The 27316-nt window shown below is 37.5% G+C and overlaps 1 protein-coding gene across 1 annotated transcript in view; it reads left to right on the forward strand.

Annotated features, from left to right (window-relative positions):
• prickle2a (prickle homolog 2a) overlaps nucleotides 1–27316 on the forward strand; it is an 80891-nt gene that overhangs the window by 23649 nt on the left and 29926 nt on the right. The window contains exon 2 of the mRNA XM_067394148.1: nucleotides 9701–9856. Coding sequence (XP_067250249.1) covers nucleotides 9725–9856 — 132 coding nt within the window. The 5' untranslated portion in view covers nucleotides 9701–9724. The remainder of the gene's footprint in view (nucleotides 1–9700; nucleotides 9857–27316) is intronic.

Raw genomic sequence — 27316 nt, forward strand, 5'->3', positions numbered from 1 at the left:
CCATGATATCCACCAGATGGCATTCCTCCCTAGTCCATTGCTACCATTTCATGAACTACATTTCCCATAAACCTTTTCCAGAGCTTGTTCACATCATAGCCGCCAAGCCAGAGTCTCCAGCCATCATGGCCGCCACACCAGAGTCTCCAGCCATCATGGCCGCCACACCAGAGTCTCCAGCCATCATGGCCGCCACACCAGAGTCTCCAGCCATCATGGCCGCCACACCAGAGTCTCCAGCCATCATGGCCGCCACACCAGAGTCTCCAGCCATCATGGCCGCCACACCAGAGTCTCCAGCCATCATGGCCGCCACACCAGAGTCTCCAGCCATCATGGCCGCCACACCAGAGTCTCCAGCCATCATGGCCGCCACGCCAGAGTCTCCAGCCATCATGGCCGCCATGCCAGATCCAGAGGTGTCAAGTAACGAAGTACAAATACTTCGTTACCTTACTTAAGTAGAAATTTCGGGTATCTATACTTTACTGGAGTAATTATTTTTCAGACGACTTTTTACTTCTACTCCTTACATTTTCACGCAATTATCTGTACTTTCTACTCTTTACATTTTAAAAATAGCCTCGTTACTCCTATTTCATTTCGGCTTGTTTTCATTCCGGCTTGAAAAAAAAAAAAAAAAAAAAAATATCCAGATAAATCGCGCCATCCGGATAGAGTGAATTTGATTGTGGTTGGATGAGAATAAACATACCATTCTGACACACTATTGGTTCTGCAAATTAAGCTAGGTAGTTCGGTAGAGAGACGTTTGAATAAATTAGCGTAGGCTATACACCGGTTTTTAAACTTTTTTTTTTAGCGCGACCCATTTTATTTATGTGACCCATAGTCATATACAACCATGTAGCTAAACAAGCCAAAACGAATTAATATAAAACGAAACTGAAGGTAAACCTGCGTTGCTCTCATGGTGTTATACCTCTCTCTTTCGGTGAAGTGGAGCAGTGCTCTTGCTGAATGACACGGATTGCACTACGGACTATTGTACCTTTTTATATGTTTTTTTTTTTTTTTAAACTGTATTTTATTTTTTATAACGAACAAGCTGCGATGTCACGTTTCCAGTGCTTTGTTGTGTGCGCGTGAGGCGCGGGCGCGATCAAACAGTTGTCTTTGCCGGGGACTCATCGTCATGGCAACGGTTCGTGGCCAGGTTAGATTACGTCAGGCCCTGCGTTCCATTCGGAAGGGCTCATCCCTATGCCCTAATCCCTTCAAAGTGTTTACCCTCCGGAGTGAGAGCTTCGAAGGGTGTAGGGGTCAAATTACTCCTTTTTTGGAACGCACTTCTGCGTCATCTTAACGAGACAGTCAAGGAGGATAAATTGCGCAAGCTGCGCCCTTTGTTTAACGTTAGTTTATTTATTTATTTTTGGTTTATCGCACCATAATGTATATTGTGTCTATGTATTTGAAACATTTGAATGAACTGATAAAGGGAGCTGTAAAGTATTTTTGTTGAAGTACAATGTCATTTTGACCATATTAATGTACTAAATCTAACTCGTATAAATATTACAGTAGTATAGAAAATACTATATATACATTTATAGGTAAAATCGAACTCCTAACCTCCTGTACCTATTCTGTGACATCAAACAACTTCCCTGTGCAAAGGATTATGGGGGCCCGAAGTGTCCATCAGTTGTACCCTTCGAAATCCTTCATTCCGAAGGGCCCTTTAAAGTGGCAAGTTTTGAACACTTTGGTTTGGAACAACCCTTCAATATGGCGGCCATGATTGTTTTCACTCCGAAGTGCTCTTCAGAGGGTGACATATCCCATTTGGAACGCACCAAGAGTTTGTTGCCGTTTGTTGGATGCTCAGACGACCAAACAAACGCCGATTAAACATGTTCAGTCTGGTAAAAACAGAATCCGACCAACGCCAACAGGGTTATCACACCTATCCAACAAACTCCAACAGACGAGTGCGGTGTGAACTGAAACAGCTGAAAACTACCCGCATTTGGCAGGTTGGCGGGTGTTCATGTCAAGCCCTGATTGTTACTAAGCCTGCCCTGGGTACACCAAAACTACCTGCATTTTTCTTGTCCGCTGCCCTCACAGATTCCTGCAGTTAAGTTTGGATGTACATTTACATTCCAATAAAGGTTATTGATGACATTTTGAGGAGGTGGAGTGCACAATAGACCCCTGTGGCGCGGCCTAAGCTTTTGTCCTTAATGGCATTTTTTTCCTTACATTACTTTTACTTTTATACTTTAAGTAGTTTTGAAACCAGTACTTTTACACTTTTACTTGAGTAAAAAGCTTGAGTTGATACTTCAACTTCTACAGAAGTATTTTTAAACCCTAGTATCTATACTTCTACTTGAGTATTGAATGTGACTACTTTTGACACCAGTGGCCAGATCTTCCAGCCATCATGGCCGCCATGCCAGAGTCTCCAGCCATCATGGCCGCCAAGCCAGAGTCTCTAGCCATCATGGCCGTCACACCAGAGTCTCCAGCCATCATGGCCACCATGCCAGAGTCTCCAGCCATCATGGCCGCCATGCCAGATCTTCCAGCCATCATGGCCTCCATGCCAGATCTTCTAGCCATCATAGCCTTCACTCCAGATTCTTCAGCCATCATGGACACCATGTCCGCGTTTCCGGCCACCATGAACGTTTCATCTAAGGCTAACAAAGCAGTTTCTAGGCATTGAAGGCTGGCTTCCAGTGTGGAGGACACACAGCTGGTGGCAGTGTGAGCATCTGGTAATTCTGCAGTGGTATCTCTCTTGGGGGCCCCAAAGGCTCTTCTGCCATCAAGTCAAATCACCTTTATTGCACTTTTTACAATACAGATTGTGTCGAAGCAACTTTACAGTGATAACTGGCAAATAATTTTGGGAGAAACCAGGCTCAGTCGGGGGGCCAGTTCTTCTCTGGCCAACAGTGAACAGTGCTTGATTATGATTCAGGCAGCGTTATAAGTCAGATGGGGATTGCAACAGTCAAAAATATTTAATCCAGTTCCTTCTAGTTGAAGATCGTGTTCATCACACCTTTATGGCACAGTCTGTTGGGAACTATGGCACTGGCTGGCGTGTTGGTGAGGCCCTCACAGGGGATGATCTAGTTGACACAATCTCTGCTGACACTTCAGGGATGCCTTATGGTCATGTCTAGGTGCAGGTCCTCAATCTTATCTGGATACGGCCCGGATCCGGCTGACTATGGTAAACCTCGGGATAAATAGAGAGATTAATATAAGCATAGAAGCCATTCTTCTTCTGATGTAACAAGTATATCTGGTGTTATAGGAAGTGCTCTGGCTGACCTAATTTATGCAGCCTAACAATCCTTTAATGGATGTGACATAATAAATTGATAATGTGTTATGTGTATGCCAGGTTAAAGAGATGCGTTTTTAGTCTAGATTTAAACTGACAGAGTGTGTCTGCTTCCCAAACAAGATTGTTCCAGAGTTTAGGTGCCAAATAGGAGAAGGATCTACCACCTGCGGTTAATTTCGATATTCTAGGTATTATCAGCTGGCCTGAATTCTGAGATCGCAAAAAACGTGAAGGACTATAATGCATTAAGAGCTCGCTTAGGTACTGGGGAGCTAAACCATTTAGTGCTTTGTAAGTAATTAACAAGATTTTAAAATCTATACGATATTTAACAGGAAGCCAATGCAGTGACAACAGAACTTGGCTAATATGGTCATACTTCCTAGTTCTAGTAAGGACTCTAGCTGCTGCATTTTGTACGAGCTGTAGTTTATTTATCAAGTGAGCAGAACAACCACCCAGTAGAGCGTTACAGTAATCTAGCCTTGAGGTCATGAACGCATGAACTAACTGTTCTGCATTCTTCATTGAGAGCATATGTCTGTTACAGATCCCTTGTCTTCCTGGACTCCATATCCCATGATCCTCCTGTTTCCACACCTGCACTCACTTCCCTCGTCTACTCCTCATCAGCACTCATCACCTGCACCTGGACTCTATTGTCAGCACTCCTCATATATTGCACTCACTCCCTGCACTCCTGGTCCGTTCTCTGTTTATGTTACCATATGTTGGATGTACTCTGCCTTTGTGGTCATTAAAGTATTGTATGATTGTGGAAATCCGTATCAGCCTCATCTCTACACCAGCATCCGTAACAATGTCGTAGTTTAGATATATTTTTAGGATGAAAGAATGTGGTTTTACAAATGCTACAAATGTGTCTTTCAAACGAAAGATTGGTATTAAGGAGCACACCCAGGTTCCTAATTGACGATGAAGAATTGACCAAGCTGCCATCAAGTGTTAGACAGTATTCTAGGTTATTACGTGAAGAAGTTTTTGGTCCAATCATTAGAATGTCTGTTTTTCCTGAATTTAGTAGTAGGAAATTAGTAGTCATCCAATTTTTTTATATCAGCTATGCATTCTCTTAATTTTGTGAATTGGTAAGTTTCGTCAGGGCGTGAAGAAATATAGAGCTCAGTATCATCAGCGTAACAGTGAAAACTAACACCATGCTTCCTAATGATATCTCCCAAGGGTAGCATGTACAGAGTGAAAAGCAACGGTCCTAGTACTGAGCCTTGCGGTACTCCATATTGAACTTGTGATCGATATGACATCTCATCGTTTACTACTACAAACTGATAACGGTCAGATAAGTAAGATTTGAACCATGCCAATGGAAATTCACTTATGCCAACATCATTTTCGAGTCTATTCAAAATAATGTTGTGGTGGATAGTGTCACATGCTACAATAAGATCCAGTAACACTAATAGAGAGATACAACCATGACATGTGTTGTCTAACTCCAGTAGAGTTTAGAATGTCTGTAAATGCCAATCGCAATGTGTCTTTTTCATTATCCACATGGATATTAAAATCACCAACAATAAGGACTTTATCAGCAGCCAGTACTAACTCCGATAGAAAATCTGCAAATTCTTTGATAAAGTCTGTATGGTGTCCTGGTGGCCTGTATACAGTAGCCAGCACAAATGTCAAACAGGATTTATCACTTACATTACACAACGTTACATAAAGCACCATCACTTCAAAGGAATTATATTTGAAAGACTTTTGAGTAATACTGAAGATATTACTGTAAGTTACAGCAACACCTCCCCCTTTGCCTTTCTGACGAGGATTGTGTCGATAATCATAACCTTGAGGACTAGACTCATTTAAAGTAATGTAATCGTCTGGTTTTAGCCAAGTTTCTGTCAAACACAGCACATCTAGATTATTGTCTGTATTGATTATAGTGCTTTTGAAGAAAGGGATCTAATATTCAGCAACCCAAGCTTTATTATTTGTTCATCAGTATTATATCCGTTTTTTTATTTGTTGAACATCAATTACATTTTTACCCTTAAATGGGTTTGGAAGTTTTTTTGTTTTTACTAATTCGGGGTACAGACACAGTCTCTATGTGATGATATCTAGGTGAAAGAGTCTATGTGTTGGGATTTATGAATTGTATTCCCTTTACAACGGCGGCCATTTTGTGTGTCTGGGCCACATACACTTCAGCTTCTCAGGAGGCGGTGGCACCAGAGCTAGTTTTGCCTGCGCTAGCGTCTGCCCACAAACAGACAGACACAAACCCTCTGTATGCCCAGATATGACCACAGAGGTCATTCCTGAACTTCCTGTCTGCCCTGAAATGACTACAGAGGTCAACCTAGAACACCCTGCCAGTCCCATTATGACCATGGAGGATGCCCTTGAGCTCCTAGCCTGTTTTGACACAGCCCCTGAGGCCAACACTTACCTCTCTGTACTCTGTGTTCCAGTTCTGCCTAGTCAGCCGTGGTGGTCTTCAGCCCCACTAGCTCCACCTATGGTGGTTATCTGCTCCACCATGATAGTTTTCAGCTCAGCAGAAAGGTTCTTCAGCACCACAGCTCTGCCCTGGCCACCTGCACTACCTCTGTCTCCAGTCCTTTCTCCACTCCATGGACCTGGCCCACCGTCTCGCCCCCAGGTCCACCCCAACTCCACATGCCTCTTGGACTTATCCACCCGAGGGCACTCCTCCCTTGTCCATTGCTACAATTTCATGAACTACATTTCCCATAAACCTTTGCCTGGACTCATCATGTGCTGATTACTTCCACCTGTTTGTCATTAGCTTGTTTGTTTGTCTATTTATACCCTGTGTTCATTCATTCTTTGCAAAGTCTTGTAAGTGTCACACTGCAAATCTGAAGGCTCTCTATGGTTTCCCGTGTAATGTTTCTGACTCACCCAGATTTCCCTGACTGCCTGTGTTTTTCTGCCCTGTCGCGCTTTTGGACTGTCTGCACTGTGCTTTGACCTAATGCCTGTTTTTATGGATTACCATTCTGGATTGCCCTAATAAAAGCTACGTTTGGATTCACATTTTTTTATATAGTAGAATTTCATTTTTGTTCTTTTGGGATTTTGGGATAAAATGTGACATGGGAATGTTTTATTTTTGTTAGAATTATCCTGCAAACTCACAAAGTAATTTACCACAAACAAAAGACAGAGAATAGTAAATGAGAAGCGAGGAACGGTGAGTGATGGTTTGAGGGAATGGGTTTACACTCTCTCACTGATAAATCTGTTGTGGGTATGCTTTCTTGCTCTTGAATCAGCACAAGGTTTCCACGGAGACTTGTCACTGCAGAGAGCTCCATGGCGACCAGAGCACGAGCACTGTTCACTGGAAAGAGACAAAGCCAGCATCCTGCTGTTAGTTTGAATGATTAATGTGTTCACGGTCAGTGAGAGCACTCCAAATGCTCAAACATCTTTGTGTGTTCCTGTACAATGACAAGGAGACTGTAAAGGTTGATGCGATGCCATGAGTGCTTTAGAAGCTATCCAAAAAGATGCTAAAGATGCTAAAGCAATATAATTATCTGAAAAGAATCTTTGCTTTTAAGGCAAGGTCTTTTAGAGATGGTTTGAGCCCCTTCTTCAATGTATGGCTGTGGGATCATTTGATCTATTCTATTGTTGCCCATATGAAAATCTTAAATCTAGAAGGAATACAGAAAACAGGACAATATTTAATGTTTGTAGTTTTATTCTTATGTGCAGTATTTATGTTATTGTTGGTATCTTACACAGTAAAGCAGCTTGTTCCACAGATTAACTTGTTTACTGGTCAGGGTGCATTTAGCAGGACTGCACATCCCAGATACTCTATTTCCACAAACTAGGCTAAATCAAATGTCGATATAGACTGCAAAATATTAACTGTGCTTTTCAGAAAAAGGACCCTTCATAAACATGTAAAGTAAGCCCAGTGCGTATCTTTTTGTCATTAATACACAGTGACGTGTAGCCATCACTGAGGCTTAATTATCAACTCAAATGCAGCAGCAGTAATTACAGCTGTATTATGAGGCGCTGTCATGTGTCGAGAGCCCACTCACCGCCACTGACTGACGCCAAGTGTGTGGGTTTGAATTATTTTCTCATCTTCATCTTCATCTTCGTCACTGAAAGCCTATATACAGTTTCTTGCTTGGGTCATATATAAACAGGAAATGAGATCGGCTTGAGTCCCTCTAAAGAGATTTGTTTAATGAAATCATCAATATCAATGTATTCACAGTAACTGTGAGTTCTTTTGTATTGTTTTATTGATTTTCTTAAAATTAAAACTCTGGCCAGACACATACTCTACACAAACACAAAAGCAACGCAGTTGTTTTGTCCTGTCCAGATTCATCCTAAATTGAAAAAGGCATATTCCTACATGATGTTGTTGACTTCCAAACAAAAATATGTTTCATTGCTCAGAGGAGGATGTTTATAAAAAACGATTGACTTTGTTTTGCAGAGATCATTTAGCATGTTTTATATTCCTGTCTCTGCAAATGTTCAAACATGCAAACCTCTAGAAAGGTTTTATTATGATGTAATGATGCAATTTATTTGCTTAAAATGGATTGTTTACCTATGCCGTGTATCTGTCCTGTTCATATGTCTTAGCGTGTGCTAAGAACACACATGCAAACTAAGCAGAATTGTGATGTTATAAAGAGTTTAAAGAGACATGAAGGTCAACATCAGTCCTTTAGCTGAGAGCTTGCTCTCATGTTGCCTATTACACAAATAAGAAATTCTCTCTTTCCCCGTCTCTCTCTTTCTGCTTCTCTCTCTCCCTCCCTCCCTTTCTTTTTTCTTTCTTTCTCACACACACCCACACAGAAACAGTCAAATCCACAGGCAGAGTGAGAGCGAAGGATGAGGCATGACACATAAAAGAGAAAAACGTTTATTTTCGCTTTGCTTTAGCACTGCGCTTCTCTTTTTTCCCCTCTATTTCTGGTTCTCTCAGCCCTCAGGTTATTTTTTGGATGCTCATATGAAGATGCAGGTCTGTATGCCTTTCATCAGAATTGTTAAACAGGAGAGTGTTGGATCTTTGCAGCGATATCATAAGACAGGCTTCCAATGTCTATTTTAACATACGGTCTCTACTGTATGATTAGTGAATCGGTGTATTCTTTTCATGGGTTCGATCTCATAGCATGCTACTCGAAATTTCTTTTGTTGTATTCACATTTTTTCATTCCTTGTTTTTCCTGCTAATTTAAAAAAGAATGAATGTTCATGTGGTGCGCAAGTTTGTGATGTCACAATGACGTCTTGTGTGGTATAAGATTGTATAATGTATGATGTGAGAGGAAGCTTCTGGTTGTAGAGGTTCATAAACCGAAATCAATCAATTACATACTGGTACTGGTGATGATCACAATAATCTCTGTGCTAAAATGATTTGAATTTATCATGCGTGGCTGAAATGTTGCTGCAGATATGTTGATAATTGCATCAGTATTCAATTTTTTCTCAGCACGATCCAAACAGGCACACAAACATGTTTTTAAAGATGTTTTGATGCATTCAGGTGGCTTTGTCTTGTGCATTGCTCCAGAAATTCCAAAAATGTTTTTTTCCATGTACTGTGTCGTTTTTTAGATAATGTTATATCCATACAACAAAAATGCTGGTATTATTTGAAACTGGTTACCTTAGAAGAGCTACTTCTATATGATCTAACCCTTAAGAATGTTATAATAATGAAATACCTAATATAGTCTTGTTGATTGTCATATTAAATATTGTGCATTTGAATAAAATCATTTTATTCATATTTTTCCATAAGAAGCTTTTTTTTTTCTGAAAACATAAAAAAAAACATGTTTAGAGTTTATGCCGAATAACCAACATTATTGAATTCAAGTGGTCACTTAAATGTAAATGATCATTTTTCTGTCTAAATGTAGTGTTTTGAGTATGTTTGCTTATTGCGTTACATTCCTAAGTATCAGTAAATGAGTTGGAAGATTGAATTTTCATGCAGTCAATTTCAATTAATTTTATTTCAGTACTCTGCCAGTGTCCTCACATTTATTGAGCATTTGGTAAACTGCTTTAATTAAACTTTATGGGGACATTTAGTGTATAGTATAGTAATACCAGCAATTTGTGACCTTATGGGGACATTTTAGGTCCCAATGTGGAAAACGGCTTATAAACCAGGTGATGTTTTTGACAATGTAAAAATGCAGAATGTTTTCTGTAATGGGTAGGTTTATGTGTAGGGTTATTGTAGCGGGAGAGAATATACAGTTTGTACAGGTTAAAAAACATTATGGAAAGACTATCTGTAAAACATGCTTACATCTATATTTCTCATTCCTGTCTGTCTTTCTGCAGTGATTAATGGTATGAAGTGGTGATATGGCTCTGGATATGGAGAGGACAGTCTCTAAAATCATGTTTGACTTCCAGAGGAACTCGACCTCTGACGATGACTCTGGCTGTGCGCTAGAGGAGTACGCCTGGGTGCCACCTGGCCTCAAACCTGAACAGGTAACACACACTCTTAATGTCAACATGAAAGCATTTGTAACTCAATTACGGAGAAGAGGGATAGTTCACCCAAAAATGTCTTTAATTCACATAATAACATTGATCAGCGAACATAAACAAGCTGAAATGTGCTGTGTGGTGCACGAGAATGAAACTCTTTGGTTCTCATGCTTGAGCTTCCATTTAACGTACAGTATTTGATGTGTGCTCGCTGACCAGTGTTTATATGTGAATAAAAGCCCAAATTAAATCTGTTCATCGTATAGAGTGATCATATCTCTTCGGAAGACTTGGATTAAACTGCCCATTCATATGGATTTATTTTACCATCTCTTTATAAATGTTTTGAAGCATCAGGATAGGCTTTGAATAGAGGGTCAGAAATCTCTCAGATTTCATTAAAATGATCGTCCACATTGTGTTATGAAGATGATTGATAGTCTCATGTGTTTAGAATGACATGAGAGTGAGTAATTGATGACAGAATTTTCATTTTTGGTTGAACTAACTCTGTATATCTGATAACTTTGCCTGAAAGATGCTAAAGGCAAGAAATGTTTGCTCCTATCACAAAATTGTTATTATATATAATAGTTATACTATAAGAAAAATAATTTTGTCACATTTTTCATAATTGTGCAATTTATTTTCTTTTCATCATTTGTTTAATTCATGTTTATTTGTATAACTTTTCACAAAACATATAATTTCTAAGCAGTTTCACAGAGAAAGCATGTTTCTACATGGATTTGTCCATATGACAAAAATGTGCAGTTTTAAGGCTATACAGATCATGCAGTTAGCCAACTTCATGTATTCTTTTAAGCAAAAACAATGAGCTCTGTAAAAGCAATGATTACATGTTGTGATCATAATGATTACAATATATATAAAAATTAGGCAGTTTGTGCATAATGATCCAGAGTTTGCGTCATCTGAAGTCCTGGCAGGGGTCGGTCAGTCATCTCTTCACAGGTGTTGGTCATCTGAAGTCTTCATAAGAGGCTATTTACCTCGGGATGGGCATCCTGTAGAAAACTGAAAAGCAAATGGAAAAAAATGAGCGCAGCTGCTGTTCATACCATTTCAAGCAAAGTTTCATTAGTTAACATTAGTTACTACATTAGGTAACATGAACTAATAATGAACTGCACTTATACAGCATTTATTAATCTTTGTTAATGCTAATTTCAACATTTACTAATACATTATTAAAATCTTGTTAGCATTAGTTAATGCACTGTGAACTAACATGAACAAACATGAACAACTGTATTTTCATTAACTAACATTAACAAAGATTAGTAAATACAGTAACAAATGTATTGCTCATGGTTGGTTCATGTTAGTTAATACATTAACTAATGTTTAACTAATGAACCTTAATGTAAAGTGATACCAAGATGATCATGTGCATTTGTTCTTATATAACTGGAGTATAAGGTTATGAGATGCAGTATGCGAATGCTTGGCCAAAGATACATGTCTAGATTTAAACTGGAATAGTATCTCTGAGTCCTGAACATTATCAGGAAGGCTATTCCAGAGTTTAAGAGCAAATTGTGCAAACGATCTCCCTCCTTTAGTGGACTTAGATATCCTAGGTAAGACCAGAAGTCCAGAGTTTTGTGATCTTAAAGAGCGTGAAGGATTGTAGGGCGATAGAAGATCGGTTAAGTACACAGGAGCTAAACCATTTAAAGCCTTATAGATTAGTTGCAATACTTTATAATCGATACAGAACTTAATGGGTAACCAGTGTAGAGATGATAAAATTAGATGTTAGATTATCATATTTTCTTGGTAAGAACAGGTTAAAAACTTTAGCATCTGCAATTAGGCTTCAAATATGCAAGCTTAAGCAAAATATAATGTCTTATTTCTTTCTTTTGATTTTGAAATGAAACTTGACACGGACATATTCTGATGGGTTTCATTAGATTCACTTAGATTTAGATATCAGTGATCTTTGCTTGTGATGGAGATGAGGATCGCTGAGCTTGTCTGATTTGCTGTTGAACATTTTATGGTTGAGCAGATGGAAAGGAAATGGCTCATGTCACAGAATGAACCTGTAAGAGTCTCTCTCTCTCTCTCTCTCACACACACACACACACACACACACACACACACACACACACACACACACACACACACACACACACACACACACACACACACACACACACACACACACACACACACACACACACACACACACACACACATGTTTGTTTTTGTGAATTGTGGGGACTTTCCATAGACTTCAATGCATTTTACACTGAACAAACTGTACATTCTATCCCCCTACCCTGCCCCTACCCCTAAACCTAACCCTCACAGGAAACTGTGCAAACTTTTACTTTTTCACAAAAACTCATTCTATATGATTTATAAACCCATTTACATTGTGGGGACCGCTGGCTGGTCCCCACGATGTAGGTGAACTCAGGTTTATATTACATCATGGGGACATTTGGTCCCCACAATGTAATATAAACAAAAGCACACACACACACACTCCCTCACACACTCTCTCTCTCTCTCTCTCACACACACACACACACACACACACACACACACACACACACTCTCTCTCTCTCTCTCTCTCTCACACACACACACACACACACACACACACACACACACACACACACACACTCTCTCTCTCTCTCTCACACACACACACACACACACACACACACACACACACACACACACACACACACACACACACACACACACATACTGGTTTTTGTGGTTTACGAGGACTTTGATGCTCAAACCAGTAGGATTGTGGTTTAGGGGGACACACCTTTCCCGATGCCCTACAGTGATGATAAAACTATCAAAAATTTTGTTTTGATCTGCAGATCACACATCTGGCTTTAAAGTTTCTTTACACACAACAGAACGGAAAATATGACAACATGACATATCAGTGGTATACAAGGACATTCCCGCCCATCCAAAAATGTTCCCGCCTATGACATAATTGTGATTTTTGGGTACAACCTGATTTATGAGGACACCTATTGTACAATACACAAAACATGTCATTTCTCTGGATTACAAGGACTAGTGTGTTTTACAGGTACATGACCACACACACACACAAACCTGACGATATGGTGTATTAGCAAGACTGAGGTGATTAATGAGTACCTGATCTTAAACACAATACACAACTGACACACTCCAACATTACAGGGACCAGTGTGTTTAATGGTACATGACCACACACAACACACAAACCTGACGATATGGTGTATTAGCAAGACTGAGGTGATTAATGAGTACCGGTTCCTCAATACAATACACACCTGACACACTCCAACATTACAGGGACCAGTGTGTTTAATGGTACATGACCACACACAACACACAAACCTGACGATATGGTGTATTAGCAAGACTGAGGTGATTAATGAGTACCTGATCTTAAACACAATACACACCTGACACACTCCAACATTACAGGGACCAGTGTGTATTAGAAGTACTTTAATTATGACTTAAAATAACAACATAAACATTGAGTTTTTCCGGTTTTAACCATGTAATACCATCATGGAATGGCATTTTAAGGGGAAAATGAAATCCACAACTAAAAAACTAGGTCAATAACACATGGACAACTGTGTAATCTGTGTAATCAGAAAGCATACAGCAATATTAATGTTTTGACATATTGAAATGGCAACCATTCAAAACTTTGAAAAATGTGAACAGAATTGTTGAGTCAAGTCAAGTCACCTTTATTTATAAAGCGCTTTTTAAACTACATATTGTTTCAAAGCAGCCCTCATAACAGGAACATTGTTCAACAAAGATTGTTTGGGCTGTACAGCAGAAGAGTATTGTGTCATTGTTCAGCCAGAGTCAGTTCAGTGTTGATTCAATTACGTTGTAAAACTCATCAGTTATTAATTTAGTTCACTTCATCTATACAGCAGCAGCAGCAGCTCTGGAGACAACAGTCATGTCATCGTCCAGCTCAGTTCAGTTCTCATACAATAGTGTCAATGCAGTCAGATCAATAATAATGTTGAATATTAAATTGTCATGTTTTTGTGACAAACTACTGCTTTAAAGAACAGTTAAACTTTAGAGATTTACAGAGTGAAGTCTTAGTATATTCATGCTCTAGAATGAAACTAACATAACCAACAACTAAAATAATAATCCTTATACAACAGCATCAAATGAGACACAATGCAACATCACTTATTTTGTGCTTTTTTTTTCAAGCTAATTCCTTGATTTCTTACAAAATCTCTTGTGTTTTGTCCACAATTTTCCTTTGGTCATATGTGCCTTAAAATGATCAATTACAGCTGTAACTTCAGCATCTGACCAGCAAACCTTTTGTCCTTTCCGTCTTGTCCTTTTCCTTTCCGTTTTTTAATTTCTGCCGAACTCTCATTCTCTGTACAGATACATACTTTATTAAGCTCCTACTCTATCAAAGCTCATGTACTTACAATGATGGTCGTACTCTAATTTAAACCTCAGGTACCTTGACAAACTCAGCAGTTTTCCAAATGGGCATCTTCTGAACATCTGCAAGAAATCAGTTACATACTGATCAGGAAACTAAGATTTAACTCTCAAATACCTAGAACTTAAAACTGGTTATACACCTGATATCTAAAAATAAAATTTCAAGTGACACAAAATATTATTCTGGAGATTAAATGTTATTAGCCTGTTAAAGGGATAATTCACCCCAAAATGAAAATGTGATGTTTATCTGCTTACGCATCAGATGTGGTGACTTTGTTTCTTCAGTCGAACACAAATGATGATTTTTAACTCCAACCGTTGCCGTTGTCAGCTGTATAATGGGTGTCAATGGAAACAATTCATAAGAGTCAAAACATATACATAGACAAATTCAAATGAAACTCCTGTGGCTTGTGACGGCACATTTATGTCCTAAGACACGAAAAGATCGGTTTGTGCGAGAAACCAAACAGTATTTATATCATTTTTTACCTCTAATACACCAGTGATGTCTGATTGCGGTCTAACAGTGGAAGTAATGTCTAGCACTCATTGAAGTATATGCTCGAGACATCACTGCCGCTGTCAGAGCGCGATCAGACCTCACTAACCGAGTGCTGAACGCAGTTGGACATGGTGTATTAGAGGTAAGAAATGATATAAATACTGTTTGGTTTCTCACACAAACCGATAGTTTCGTGTCTTAGGACATCAATGTGTCGTCACCGAGCCGCAGGGTTTAATATGGATTTGTCTGTGCATGTTTTTGACTCATAAATTGTGCTCCCATTGACACCAATTATACAGCTGTCAGATGGCAATGGTTGGAGTTAAAAATCATCATTTGTGTTCGACTGAAGAAACAAAGTCACCTACATCTTGGATGTGCTGGGGGTAAGCAGATAAACATCAAATTTTCATTTTTGGGTGAACTACCCTTTAAAAATCTCCAAGTCTTTTACCAACACAAAAATGATAAACTCATTTGTATCAACCAGATTTACAATGTTGGTGCAACCCTGATTCCAATAATATTCTTATAGAAAAGTTGCACTATATAAGTGCAAAAATCTCTGTATATAATAACTGATTATTGCTCATTAATTATTACAATTAATGGCAAAAGGAATGTTTGGAAATATAAACTGATATTTCCTACTGACACACTACAGCAATAGATAAAAATAACTGGCTTAAAACCATTTTTCTTTTGTGAAAATACAAATGTTAAGTTGAACTATAAATATATAATTGTATCTATGCATTGTATTTATGACAATAATCTAAAATAATAATGGGTTAAAATAATAATAAACATAAACCTGTTAGTTAACACATACCAGCATTACTGGAGACGCCTGCGCAGCTCCAGCAGGAACAACATCCTGAGAAACGCTTTCATCAGGATCACTGGCATTAGGATCCATCATACTGATCTCATCTTGAAGAAAAACAGAATTTTAAAACACAAGAACATCTTCAGTTTAACCTGTTTTCAAAAGTAATTTATGAAACTTTATGCTGTTTAATAATAAATAAAAATAAAAATAAAAATAATAACTAATACTTTTAGATGACTATTATTAGAATTATTGCCAAGACAGAAATATACTACTACTGTAAATGAAAAACTATTTTACAATACGACATTACAATACTTCTATCTTCATTTCTTCGCTTAAGCTGTTTCAGTGAAAACAGGTTTATAAATGCATCTTATTACAAATCAGGTGAAATACTTGAAACAACTGGCCACACAAATTTTGTAAATAATGCGAATGTGAAATGTGTAACTGGTGCTCGTTGCGTTCCCAAATGCATGTTAAACTGCTGAGATAGAGTTCACTACATTCATTCCCTGTGAACTGAGACATGGAAAACACCGAATCACAAGATGATCGAGTGAACAAAGTGTGATCTCCACTTTGAAACGGGGAGCGCAACGGACTACAGTCTTAATAAATTATCAGCTTTTGCAATTTGATAAGGGCACAAAGCCACATTGTGCTGTTGATTTTAGTTTGTTTGAAATGCTTTGCCAAAGCAATGAAACAAAACACAAAGACCAAAATTTATCTTATTTTGAGGTAGTGCTGGGTGGTATACCGGTTCATACCGAATACCGGTATTTATTTTTGTTATGATATGAATTTTGATGATACCGCAATACCGGTATGTGTCGCTTAACCAACGTTCAGAACGCGGCGCAGCCCGTCACTGTTTGAGAGCGTCCCGTTTCACTTGAAAGAATGAATGAAAACGAATGAGTGAATTCGGACAGCCGTTGTGTGTGCATCGGCTGTACACTCATTGTGGTGCATTGTGGGATTGAACGAGTGCACTCAATAACGTCCACTATGGTTTCGGACGCCACTACAAATGGCTGTCGCCTCAAATAATGCCCTATTTGAGGTTATAGGGGGCGATTTCGGATTCAGCCCTTGATTACAGCTGAGAATTCAACCAGCGCGCGAGATAGAGCGGTTTCTGCGCGGAGCGCCGTGATGAGATTAACAACTTTCTCCACATGGATCATATTATATAGACCGGAGCGAGCCTGTTTACGTTTTTTATGGACCTATTTCATATACTCTAGTGCTCTAAACATGAGCCAGCAGCGTGTATTCGCACATATTTCATCACGTCTTCTTCAAATGAAATGTAACGTTATGCAAAGGACACTGAACTGTACGTCTGATCACCACCGCGATGACACGATGGGTTATTCTGCAACACAGAAATAGACTGACAATTCAAAGAAGAATGGTAAAAAATGTAACTGCTTTATTTAACTGCTTTCTGTGTTAAACTTACGTGTGTCATTTGTTCAGAGACTGTAGTGCTCTTAAATGTACTGAAAATATCCTTAGTTTAAATGTTCTTCCGCGTTTCTCCCTATTTTTGGCAGTTTGTTTTTATATAGCGTTAGATTTTTAAAATGCTTAAGGTGCCCTCAACTCTTCTTTTTTTCCTATCTCCATGGTCATATTTTAATATTCATGTGTCTGTAATGAATGTGTTGCAGGTCTGAGTTTTATTGGTTGTTGTCTCCCCACAGCATCATTTTGTGGGGTTTTGTAAACCTGTATTAACTCTAGTGTAGAATTTTTCTACAATATTCACTCATCATGACAGTAAAACAGGGCATTCTAGTCAATCTACTGCAGTATTTCCTCTCTCAATCAGTAGAAAATGTGGTTAACGCCCAGTCATATATATATATATATATATATATATATATATATATATATATATATATATATATATATATATATATATATATATATATATATATATATATATATATATATATATATATATACACACACACACACCGTCATATACTGTGAAACCGATATAATTTTGAAAAATACTGTGATATAAATTTTTGGTCATACCGCCCAGCACTATTATGAGGCATATAAAAATATTTTCAGCTCATTTGGTTTAAACGTTTTTTTAAACCTGTTTACACCTGTTCACTTCATGCATTTTCTCTGAATGGATTGCTATGCAATAATAGAAAGACCAGGTGTAAATGCCCTCCAAAACGCATTCGAGACGGATTTAAATCCGATCGCTCAAATCACTTTGGACGTTGTCTAAAACAATACAGCTATGGAAAAAATTAAGAGACCACTCCAAGTTCAGAAATCAATGTTAAGTGGTCTCTTAATTTTTTCCATAGCTGTATATACATTTATACAATAATACATTTTACTCCTCCCAAAAATACTAAATAATAAACATGTGAGAATGTGTTATAGGCATGTTATAGAAAGATATGACAGCATTACTGCAGCATGCGTTGGCGCAGATGAACAGATGAGTATCTCTTCAGTAAGCTGACGTGCAAAATACCTCAAATGAAACTTAAAAAGTCGAAAACGCTCAACACACAATCATCTTCATTAAAAAAATGTGAGAATAAATGATTTGACCAGTGCTGATGCTGCTCATGATCAATAAAATGGAGCTCATAGCGGTAGCTTTTAATGATGTGAATACTGTTAAATCTGCGTATAGCGCGGGAATTGAAGACAGATCGCTGTAGCGCCTCCGCTCAAGCGGCTCGTGAATCGATCATCTCTTCCTACTAGTTCATTTATAGCATCAAATAAACATGAATGAACATCAGAAGGAATGTTGTTTAAAACACAGAAAGACATCAGTACACCATTTTTCCAAGTCCACCGAGGTTAATCTTAAACTCCTGACAGCTTTGGTTGGATGGTGGATTTAGCGTTATAATTGGTTAGATTGTTTGTCAATCAAACTCCTGGTGAAGGGTCAATTAAACTAGTATACGTTCAGCTAATTGTCAGCCTCTTACATGTCTGCGTCTCGAGAGATTGCAGAATTCAAGCGTCAAATGATGTTTTATAAACAAAATTTGGGAGGAGCGTGTTCAAGCAGTCTAATTGGCTCGAGAGGAGGTATATATACACTGACTAGAGCCGATCTCACCTATAGTTTCCTCGACCGTTTTCTGCATCCCGTCGCCACCCCGTTCCTTACTCTCAGTGGAGATATGAGGAAGTAATATGGATTTGGGCTAAATTTTCAAACTCTGATCCCTCGACCGCCTTGAACAGGACGCCAAATACACTTATTACACTTGGTTTTTTACTCTATTCAATTATTTGTAAGTGTGAATTTGTGAAAACAACTGCTACAGGTAATTGGACTTTATTTATTTATTTATTTATTATAGATTTTTGGCATTTTTTCATAAATTCAAATCTATAAATCCAAATATTTATTACATGTATGAAGAAAAGGTTCAGCACCCAAGGCTCTATCGCTATTGTCTCAATAGTGTTCAGTGTCTTTGGGCGGATTGGCATCAACGGCCATTAGGATTGTTTGTGATTTGGTCTTAGTGATTTAGGAGTCCTCTTGACTACTCCTAACCTTTTACAGATTTGGGAGCTAGTTTTAGCACTAAAATGTTTTGTGAAATACTCTTAAGAGCAAAAATTAGGACTGACACGCCGATTATAGAGTTTCTCATAAATCGGCATGTCAGGAGCTACAGCCGTAAGATGTTTTGTGAATATGGCCCCTGATTCTGTACAGACACATTTATGTGGCCAATCGTAAATGAAATTGTTTGAACAAATCAGTAAAAAAACACATAAAATGACCAGGTGTTAACAGGCCCAAAGATTATGTGAAAAAGTTCTCACTAGACTACCATTTTCTAAAAGGATGCAATGCTCTTTTTATTACCTTCTCCGTCTAACACCATCTTGATTGTCCATTGATAACTGGTCCTTCTCAGGGCTCACCTGAAAGCAAGGTAAAGAAAGAAAAATAAACATTCTACTACAGACAAAGGATTCAGAGATGATCCAAATGAAGCAGTACAGAAACTTAACACTGATTAACACTGACTGATCACTGTCAACTGAAAACATACAATGAAAACTATTTTACATTACAGGGTTTTCCACAATAAATGCGAAGAAAAAGTTTGGAATTTAACATATCCTATTCATTCACAAATGAAATAATTAATTCTGTCAGGACAGATGACAAAAGAAAGAGCTTAGAACAATTTTATATTTAAATATCTGTACATTTAAAAGTAAAAAGTCACTGAGTGGCCAGTTTGAACAAATGAACAAAATAATACATTACATTGCAAAAGTGGGAGGTCTATTATTTTTTTACATTTACACTCCAATACTTAATAAAAAGATCATTTGACACACAGCATCAAGATTATTTTGTTCCACCCATTGCTATGGTTATCAGCATCAATTGGATTTAATTGCACATATAAATACATTTGTCAATCCAGAAACTATGCAATGTGTAGTTAGCAGCATAAACAAATGTGTTATATAGGCCTACAGAAATCAAAGATCGCTGCCATATTAGCCACTGAAGCTATCGATTACAACACGAGAAACACAAAGCTGTACTTCTGCAGAAACGTCCGTTATAATAAATGAAGTTGTGTGTGTGTGTCTGTCTACGTTGTGCATCTTTTATTGGCATTGTGTCAATACTTTGTTGGTTATAATGAAAGGATTCAACATGCAGCACTCGCGCTAAGCAAAAACTCAGACTAACAAACGCATCCGATTGGCTATTGTGTTCACATGCTCAACACAAATGTCTTCAGGTATGATGGTACATTTTAAACCACTCCGTTTTAATAGTGATCAAACTAATGCGTTATAGTAGTGACCTACACATTTAAAACAGTGACAAGTTAACATTAAAATCATGCATATAGTTAAAACTCTATAAATATACTGCCATAACCAATCAGGGATTCATGATATATCAGCCACCATATCTTACTGGCCGATAAATGCTCATTTTAATGTTATCATTCTCAGTCCGAACTAGGCCGATATTTTAACACTGATAAATAATGGATTATATGATGTGCGTTGTTCTCCATGATAGTATTGAACTGCTTGAAGGAAGATACAGTTACGGTGAATCACAAATCTGTGAAATCAGAGCGTTGTTACACGAAGAGCACATCTGCGGAGTTACACCTTTATGACTAGCACAGTCAGTTTGCTTGTGCATTCGCAGCCTTTTGTGGAATTATAAGTTGAATTTTTTTATTTTGTGTATATATCTGATTAAACTCATATAGGATGCATTTGGTTGAGTTAATGAACGCGGCAGGAAAGCGCTTCATTGTAGGCCTACCGGTGATCATCTCTTCAGCATGTGCACTCAAACAGCAATGGATAACATTAATAACTATAGCTGGGACTGTCATATATACATAACATTATAATGAGAACACGACTGTAATAAAACGCTGTGAATTATTTTGGATTAGTTGCCGTTTTTTAGTGTGTTGTTGTGGGGAGCGTATCCAGAACACTTTGTGACTTAATTCATGTACATCTGTGCATGAGTTTGTGCAGGTATAAGTTGTAATTTTTTTGTATAAATATCTACTTTATCATATATAAGTTGCATCCCGTTGAGCGAAAACCATCTAACAAAGCGCTTTGGTTTATGGGTGTTCATTCAGCTCTTCAGGTTCATGCTAAAACAGTGTTATTTGAAACAGTAATGCTAAAGATGTTTAATAAAGATGTTTATATACACTTTTTTTTTTTCAAAAACATTACAACTTGTATTGTTCTTATTTTCATCAACAATATGGTTTGAGTAAATCATTTCCCAACAGGCTTTCATTTTATTCATCCATAGCACATGTATTGTGTTTCTTTTTATGTAGCCTAAGTAATGTTGACCAATAACTTGTTTGCATTTTTATTTAATTTTATTTATTATTAGTAGTAGTAGTAGTGAGGCAATATATATATTTTTTGCAACTTTACAATAAGGTCTCATTTGTTATTGTATTAACTAACGTGAATCAACTGAGCAAAACCCTTGTAAATGTGAGTTAATAATGCACTGTGAACTAACATGAACACGCATATTTTAGGTTAACAGATAAAACACTGGATCCTAAAATGCCTTGGGAAATGTTGAGATTAACCTTAGCTAAGATTAATAAAACTTCGACAGGATTTGTCCATTCATTGTTAGCTCATGTTAACTAATACTAACAATAAACTTTACTGTAAAGTGTTGACACTTTTTTTAAATAAAGAAAATTGGCCATATGAATGTACACCACCGTTCAAAAGTTTGGGGTCAGTATGATTTTTTTTAATGTTTTAAAAGAAGTATCTTCTGCTCACCTAGCCTGCATTTATTTGATTAAAAATACAAACAAAACAGCAATATTATGAAATATTATTCCAAATTAAAACAGTTGTTTTCTATGTCAATATACAGTAAAGTGTAATTTATTTCTGTGATCAAAGCTGAATTTTCAGCATCGTTACTCCAGTCTTCAGTGTCACATGATCCTTCAGAAATCATTCTAATATGATGATTTGCTGCTCAAGAAACATTTATGATTATTATTAATGTTGAAAACAGTTATTTACATTTTTTTATGATGCTGTGGTGAATAGAAAGTCCAAAAGAACAGCATTTGTCTGAAATCTACATCTTTTGTAACATTAAACACTACCGTTCAAAAGTTTGGGGTCAGTAAGAATTTTAATTTTATTTTTGGGGGATAGAAATAAAATTAATCAATACTTTTATTCATCAAGGATAAGTTAAACTGATCAAAAGTGGCAGTAAAGACAATTATAATGTTAGAAAATATTCTATTTTAAATAAATGCTGTTCTTTTGAACTTTCTATTCATCGAAGAATTTTGAAAAAAAATTGTACACAACCGTTTTCAACATTGATAATAATAATAAATGTTTCTTGAGCATCGCATCATCATATTAGATTGATTTCTGAAGGATCATGTGACATTGAAGACTGGAGTAATGATGCTGAAAATGCAGCTTTGATCACAGGAATAAATTACACTTTACTGTATACTGACAAAGAAAACAGCCGTTTTAAATTGGAATAATATTTCACAATATTACTGTTTTTGTTTGTATTTTTAATCAAATAAATGCAGACTTGGTGAGCAGAAGATACTTCTTTTAAAACATTAAAAATTCTTACTGACCCCAAACTTTTGAATGGTAGTGTCAAAATAATTGTAAAAGTAAAGGAATCTTATACTGGATCAAACTAGACTGCTGTACTGTATATGTTTGATTTATGCTGAAGTGTTTGGGACACGGTCTATTGTTTTTGTAATCAGGCTCTCAAAGTATATTAGAATTTGGATTTAGATTTATCTGCCAATGTATCATTTATCACCTTTCAAATATAAAAAATTATTGGTTATCAAAATTGGCCCAAATTTTCCTGTCAGCACATGCCTAATTTGATTTCCAAAAAGAAAAACAATACCTTCTGTACATCTCTGACTTCTGACTGGGACAGAGTGTTCATTTTGAGAGCAGAGGGTCCAACCTCACGGAGAGTCTGCAAACATCAAATTAGACATAAACACTGGTCTGAATATGTTAACAGCCTAGATCTCACAAGAGTCTCTGCTACATTTGCTCATTCTCTTACAGCACAACTCTCACTTACCTGGTGTAGGCCCACAGTAAGAGCACCACAATCGTCACTGATGACAGCGGGGTCTCACGGCTTATCTGAAAATAAGAAATAAAGCTTTATATACAATCACTTCAACTAAGAGTTGCAAACCTTCAGTATATATGAAATATATCAAAGGGGTAATGTACAGTTAGACAGTAATTAATGCAAATTAAACATGGACAGGATGATCAGTGTCAACCATTCACAGCTTCCGATCAATAAATATGTGCACATGAAATATTGATTTAAGATCATATACAAGATCACATAATAGATCCATTTCAAATCAATATTTCAATATTTAAAAACCCATGGTAATGTTCATGGCTTTATATATGCATTACATTATGTGTGTGTGTTCATCACAGTATGTCAGGTTGTGTGTAGCTTTACACCTGTTTTATGAGGACACGTGTTTTATGAGGACATCATGAGAACATGTTCTTCATGTTTGACTTGACTGAAGAATCTCAGTGTGTTGTTAGATTGACAGAAGCCTGGTCTATGAGGACACTAGTTTTAACGGGACACTGATAACTAGATACATTTGGATGGCGCCCTGAGTTCAGGGTTAGGGTTAGGGTTAGGTTAGGGGTATGTATGAGAGTGATAGTGGTGAAACGAGGTGTGCTAGTTGTACAGTAAGTGATCATGACTCACTTTTCACACACACAATCATAATTCAGTGACTGATAACTGTGGCAAACAATCTGCTTCTTAGAAACACTGAAATCTGTTCTATTCTTTAAAAGGTGCTAAAGAGGATCTTTTCGTCGACTGAGAAACCAAAGACTGTTACTGAGTTTTTGAAATGAGCGCATGCGTAAGAACAGCCCCCCTCCTTCACAGCTCATTTCACGGGAACGCCTCCCAAAACTCCTGCACAAGTATTAGATCACGAGTGTTTACCACCGGCATTCGCTGTGTCGTGTTAGTGGATTCATTATGTCGGACTCACCGCAGGTAACTCATAATCTGCAGCTGTTACTCCTGTCTCCTGACAAAAACATTGCATGCGGCGCCTGTGGAGTTTGGAAAGTTACTGGAGCGCAGCCGCGCTCGTCTCTCACAAGGAACGTCACGGCAGTGATTGACAAGCCAGAGGGCCAACCGTTTACGCGATTGGCTGATGTTTTTAAGGCCCTACCTCGTGCACAGATTATGTATATTAATATTATTACTTTCAGTGCACCTAATAAATAGTCTTTTATCAGTTAGTAAACACAGTTTCAAGTAATATTGCAAAAATGTATAAAACAAAACATCCTCTTTACCACCTTTAAGGACTAACTCAATTATTACTTTACTTTTATTTGATACCTTTATTGTTGCTGTATCTTATTCTTCTGAATCTGATTCTTCTCAGTTACCATCTGAAAATAAGAAAGAAAAGCAAATAAAAATCAAATCAAAATAAAAAAAACAATTATTCATTGCAGTATTACTCATTGAAAGTCAATTTCAACTGAGGGTGCTTCTTTTTACCTACTTCTAAAATGATTATATCTAATCTAACAAACACAATAATGAGTTTTCAATATTGACATTTGCTACAGTGAGCTGTGAATTATGGGTTATCAGTATCAATCCCAATCTTCCATATGGGTGCACCCCAGAGTCCCGGTAAAACGAGTGTCCTCATAGACCAGGCTTGTGTCAATCTAACAACACACAGAGATTCTTCAGTCAAGTCAAACATGAAGAACATGTTCGCATGATGTCCTCATAAAACACGTGTCCTCATAAAACAGGTGTAAAGCTACACACCACCTCACATACTGCCATGAACATGCATGTAATGTGATGCATATTAGGGCTGGGCGATATATCGCATGTGATTGTCACGCGCATTTCGTCAGTAAAGCCGGTTCCCTGATTGCCGCTAAATCGCCATCACCTGCTTTCAAATTTAATAGACAGAGCCGTAGATCACTGACAAGCTACGCAATATCGCGTTCATATCGCAGATGAATCGCCTTCGATAATGAACGCGATATTGCGTGGCTTTTCAGTGATCTACGGCTCTGTCTATTAAATGGCGCTCCATTTGAAAGCAGGTGATGGTGATTTAGCGGTAATCAGGGAACCGGCTTTACTGAAGAAATGCGCGTGACAAAAGCATGCGATATATCGTGCAGCCCTAATGCATATATAAAGCCATGTAGGGCTGCACAATATATAGTTTTGTCACTGATACCTATCTGTGGGTGTGACATTGCAGTACAAATGAAGTCAAGTAGGCTATAGGGATCATAGTTGATCTGCGATCCATACGGACTACGGCTGCACGATGTATGGTTTTAGCATTGTATCCCGATGTGTGCATCCACAAAAGTCACATCACAGGATGTGCAATGTCAAGTGTAGGGATCGTAGTTGATCCGAACGGTCCAGCTGCCCCCCGGTTAAGAGCGCATGTGACTTTTACAAATGTCATTTGCTTGTGTTTTTAAGTCCTGTCAATTTAAACATCAAACGCACTATGACTGGAACTCGCGCTGTTTTCTGACAGACAGATAGCACGTGAACACAGAGTTCAGTTCTCTTTCTCTTATCTTTGAGCTTGAACAAACACTCTCAGCGAAAACAGTTGGTTCTGTGTTGTAAACAATTAAGAAAACGGATGCATATAATATTGGACCCATACATGCTTTCCTCAATGTGTGTACCTCAATACAGTTAGATTAACCTGAAAAACATAAAGCACTGCTTATTTTAATTTGTATCTTATTTTTATTGTGTTTATCTAAGCTTGTAATTCGTTTATTATTCTCTAAGCAGATGCACTACCCTACAAAATGATCCCAATCATCCTAGAATGATTAATTATTTTCAAATAGTGCTATTCAATTCATCTGGTGGAATTGTTTTCATATCGCAATATATAAATTGCAGAAAAACTAAATATTGCAATGTCAGTTTTTCTGCAATATTGTGTAGCCCTATTTCCCTGAGTAACATTTAACCTTTAATAATAAAGCAAGTAAAATCATGACTGTAAATAACATATAATATACCTGACACAGGTGAAATCACTGATGAATCTTTGTGAATACTGTATGTCTTCCTCCTGAGATTGGGCTTTCTCCATCACTGTTTCACTTCAGCATGATCTGATGTGTCTTCTGTCATCTTCTGTTTTTAGTATAAACGTCAAAAGATAAATTATAGTAAACAGCAAGTTATTTTCATACTTTATTGTATGATATTTAAGAATTATGTATAATTGAGGATCAATATTCCTTCATAAATTTTCACAATTGATAAATTATAGACAATAATACTGACAGCATTAATTTGACTGAATAAGACTGACAGTTCTGATACATCTTATCATAGCCAGTAAATCTTTGTTTCTTAATGTCTTTAAATCAAGCAGAACTGTAGTAATATTTACAGTAGGCTGGTATGTGAGGATACTGTACTGGGTGAAATGCCGTCCCCTTCAGACTGTAGTCATGACAACGCCTTATTATGATGGCTTGGCTAGGTTATTGCATGCGATCAGAAAATGATGCAGTTACAATTATAGTTTAATCGAAAACCAGCTTTAAATGACAAGCATCGCTGATTCCCTCCTGACAGTCTTTAAACACAATCACAATCTCGCTAGCGCCGTTAGCATCGCGAGCTAGCTGTTTTATAACTGTAAAACGAGCTGCAAAGAGCTTACAAAACATGAACAAACAAGCCAAACGGACCCACAAGCATTTAAAAAGCAGAACAACTTACCTTTAAAATAATAGTAGCCTCCATCAGGTGCTCAGATGTCTTCTCAGGTGCAGCTTCTATCCGGCCCAAACAGGAAATGAACGCGAAGACTCTTATTATAAACCATACTTAATATAATATACGCGGGATTAAAATAATAATAATAAATATATGTGATGTGAGCGCACGAGTTAATGTGTGGTTGTGTTTACATGAATA

The sequence above is a fragment of the Chanodichthys erythropterus genome, chromosome 9 (assembly GCF_024489055.1).
Source record: "Chanodichthys erythropterus isolate Z2021 chromosome 9, ASM2448905v1, whole genome shotgun sequence".
NCBI classification, from domain to species: Eukaryota; Metazoa; Chordata; class Actinopteri; order Cypriniformes; family Xenocyprididae; genus Chanodichthys; species Chanodichthys erythropterus.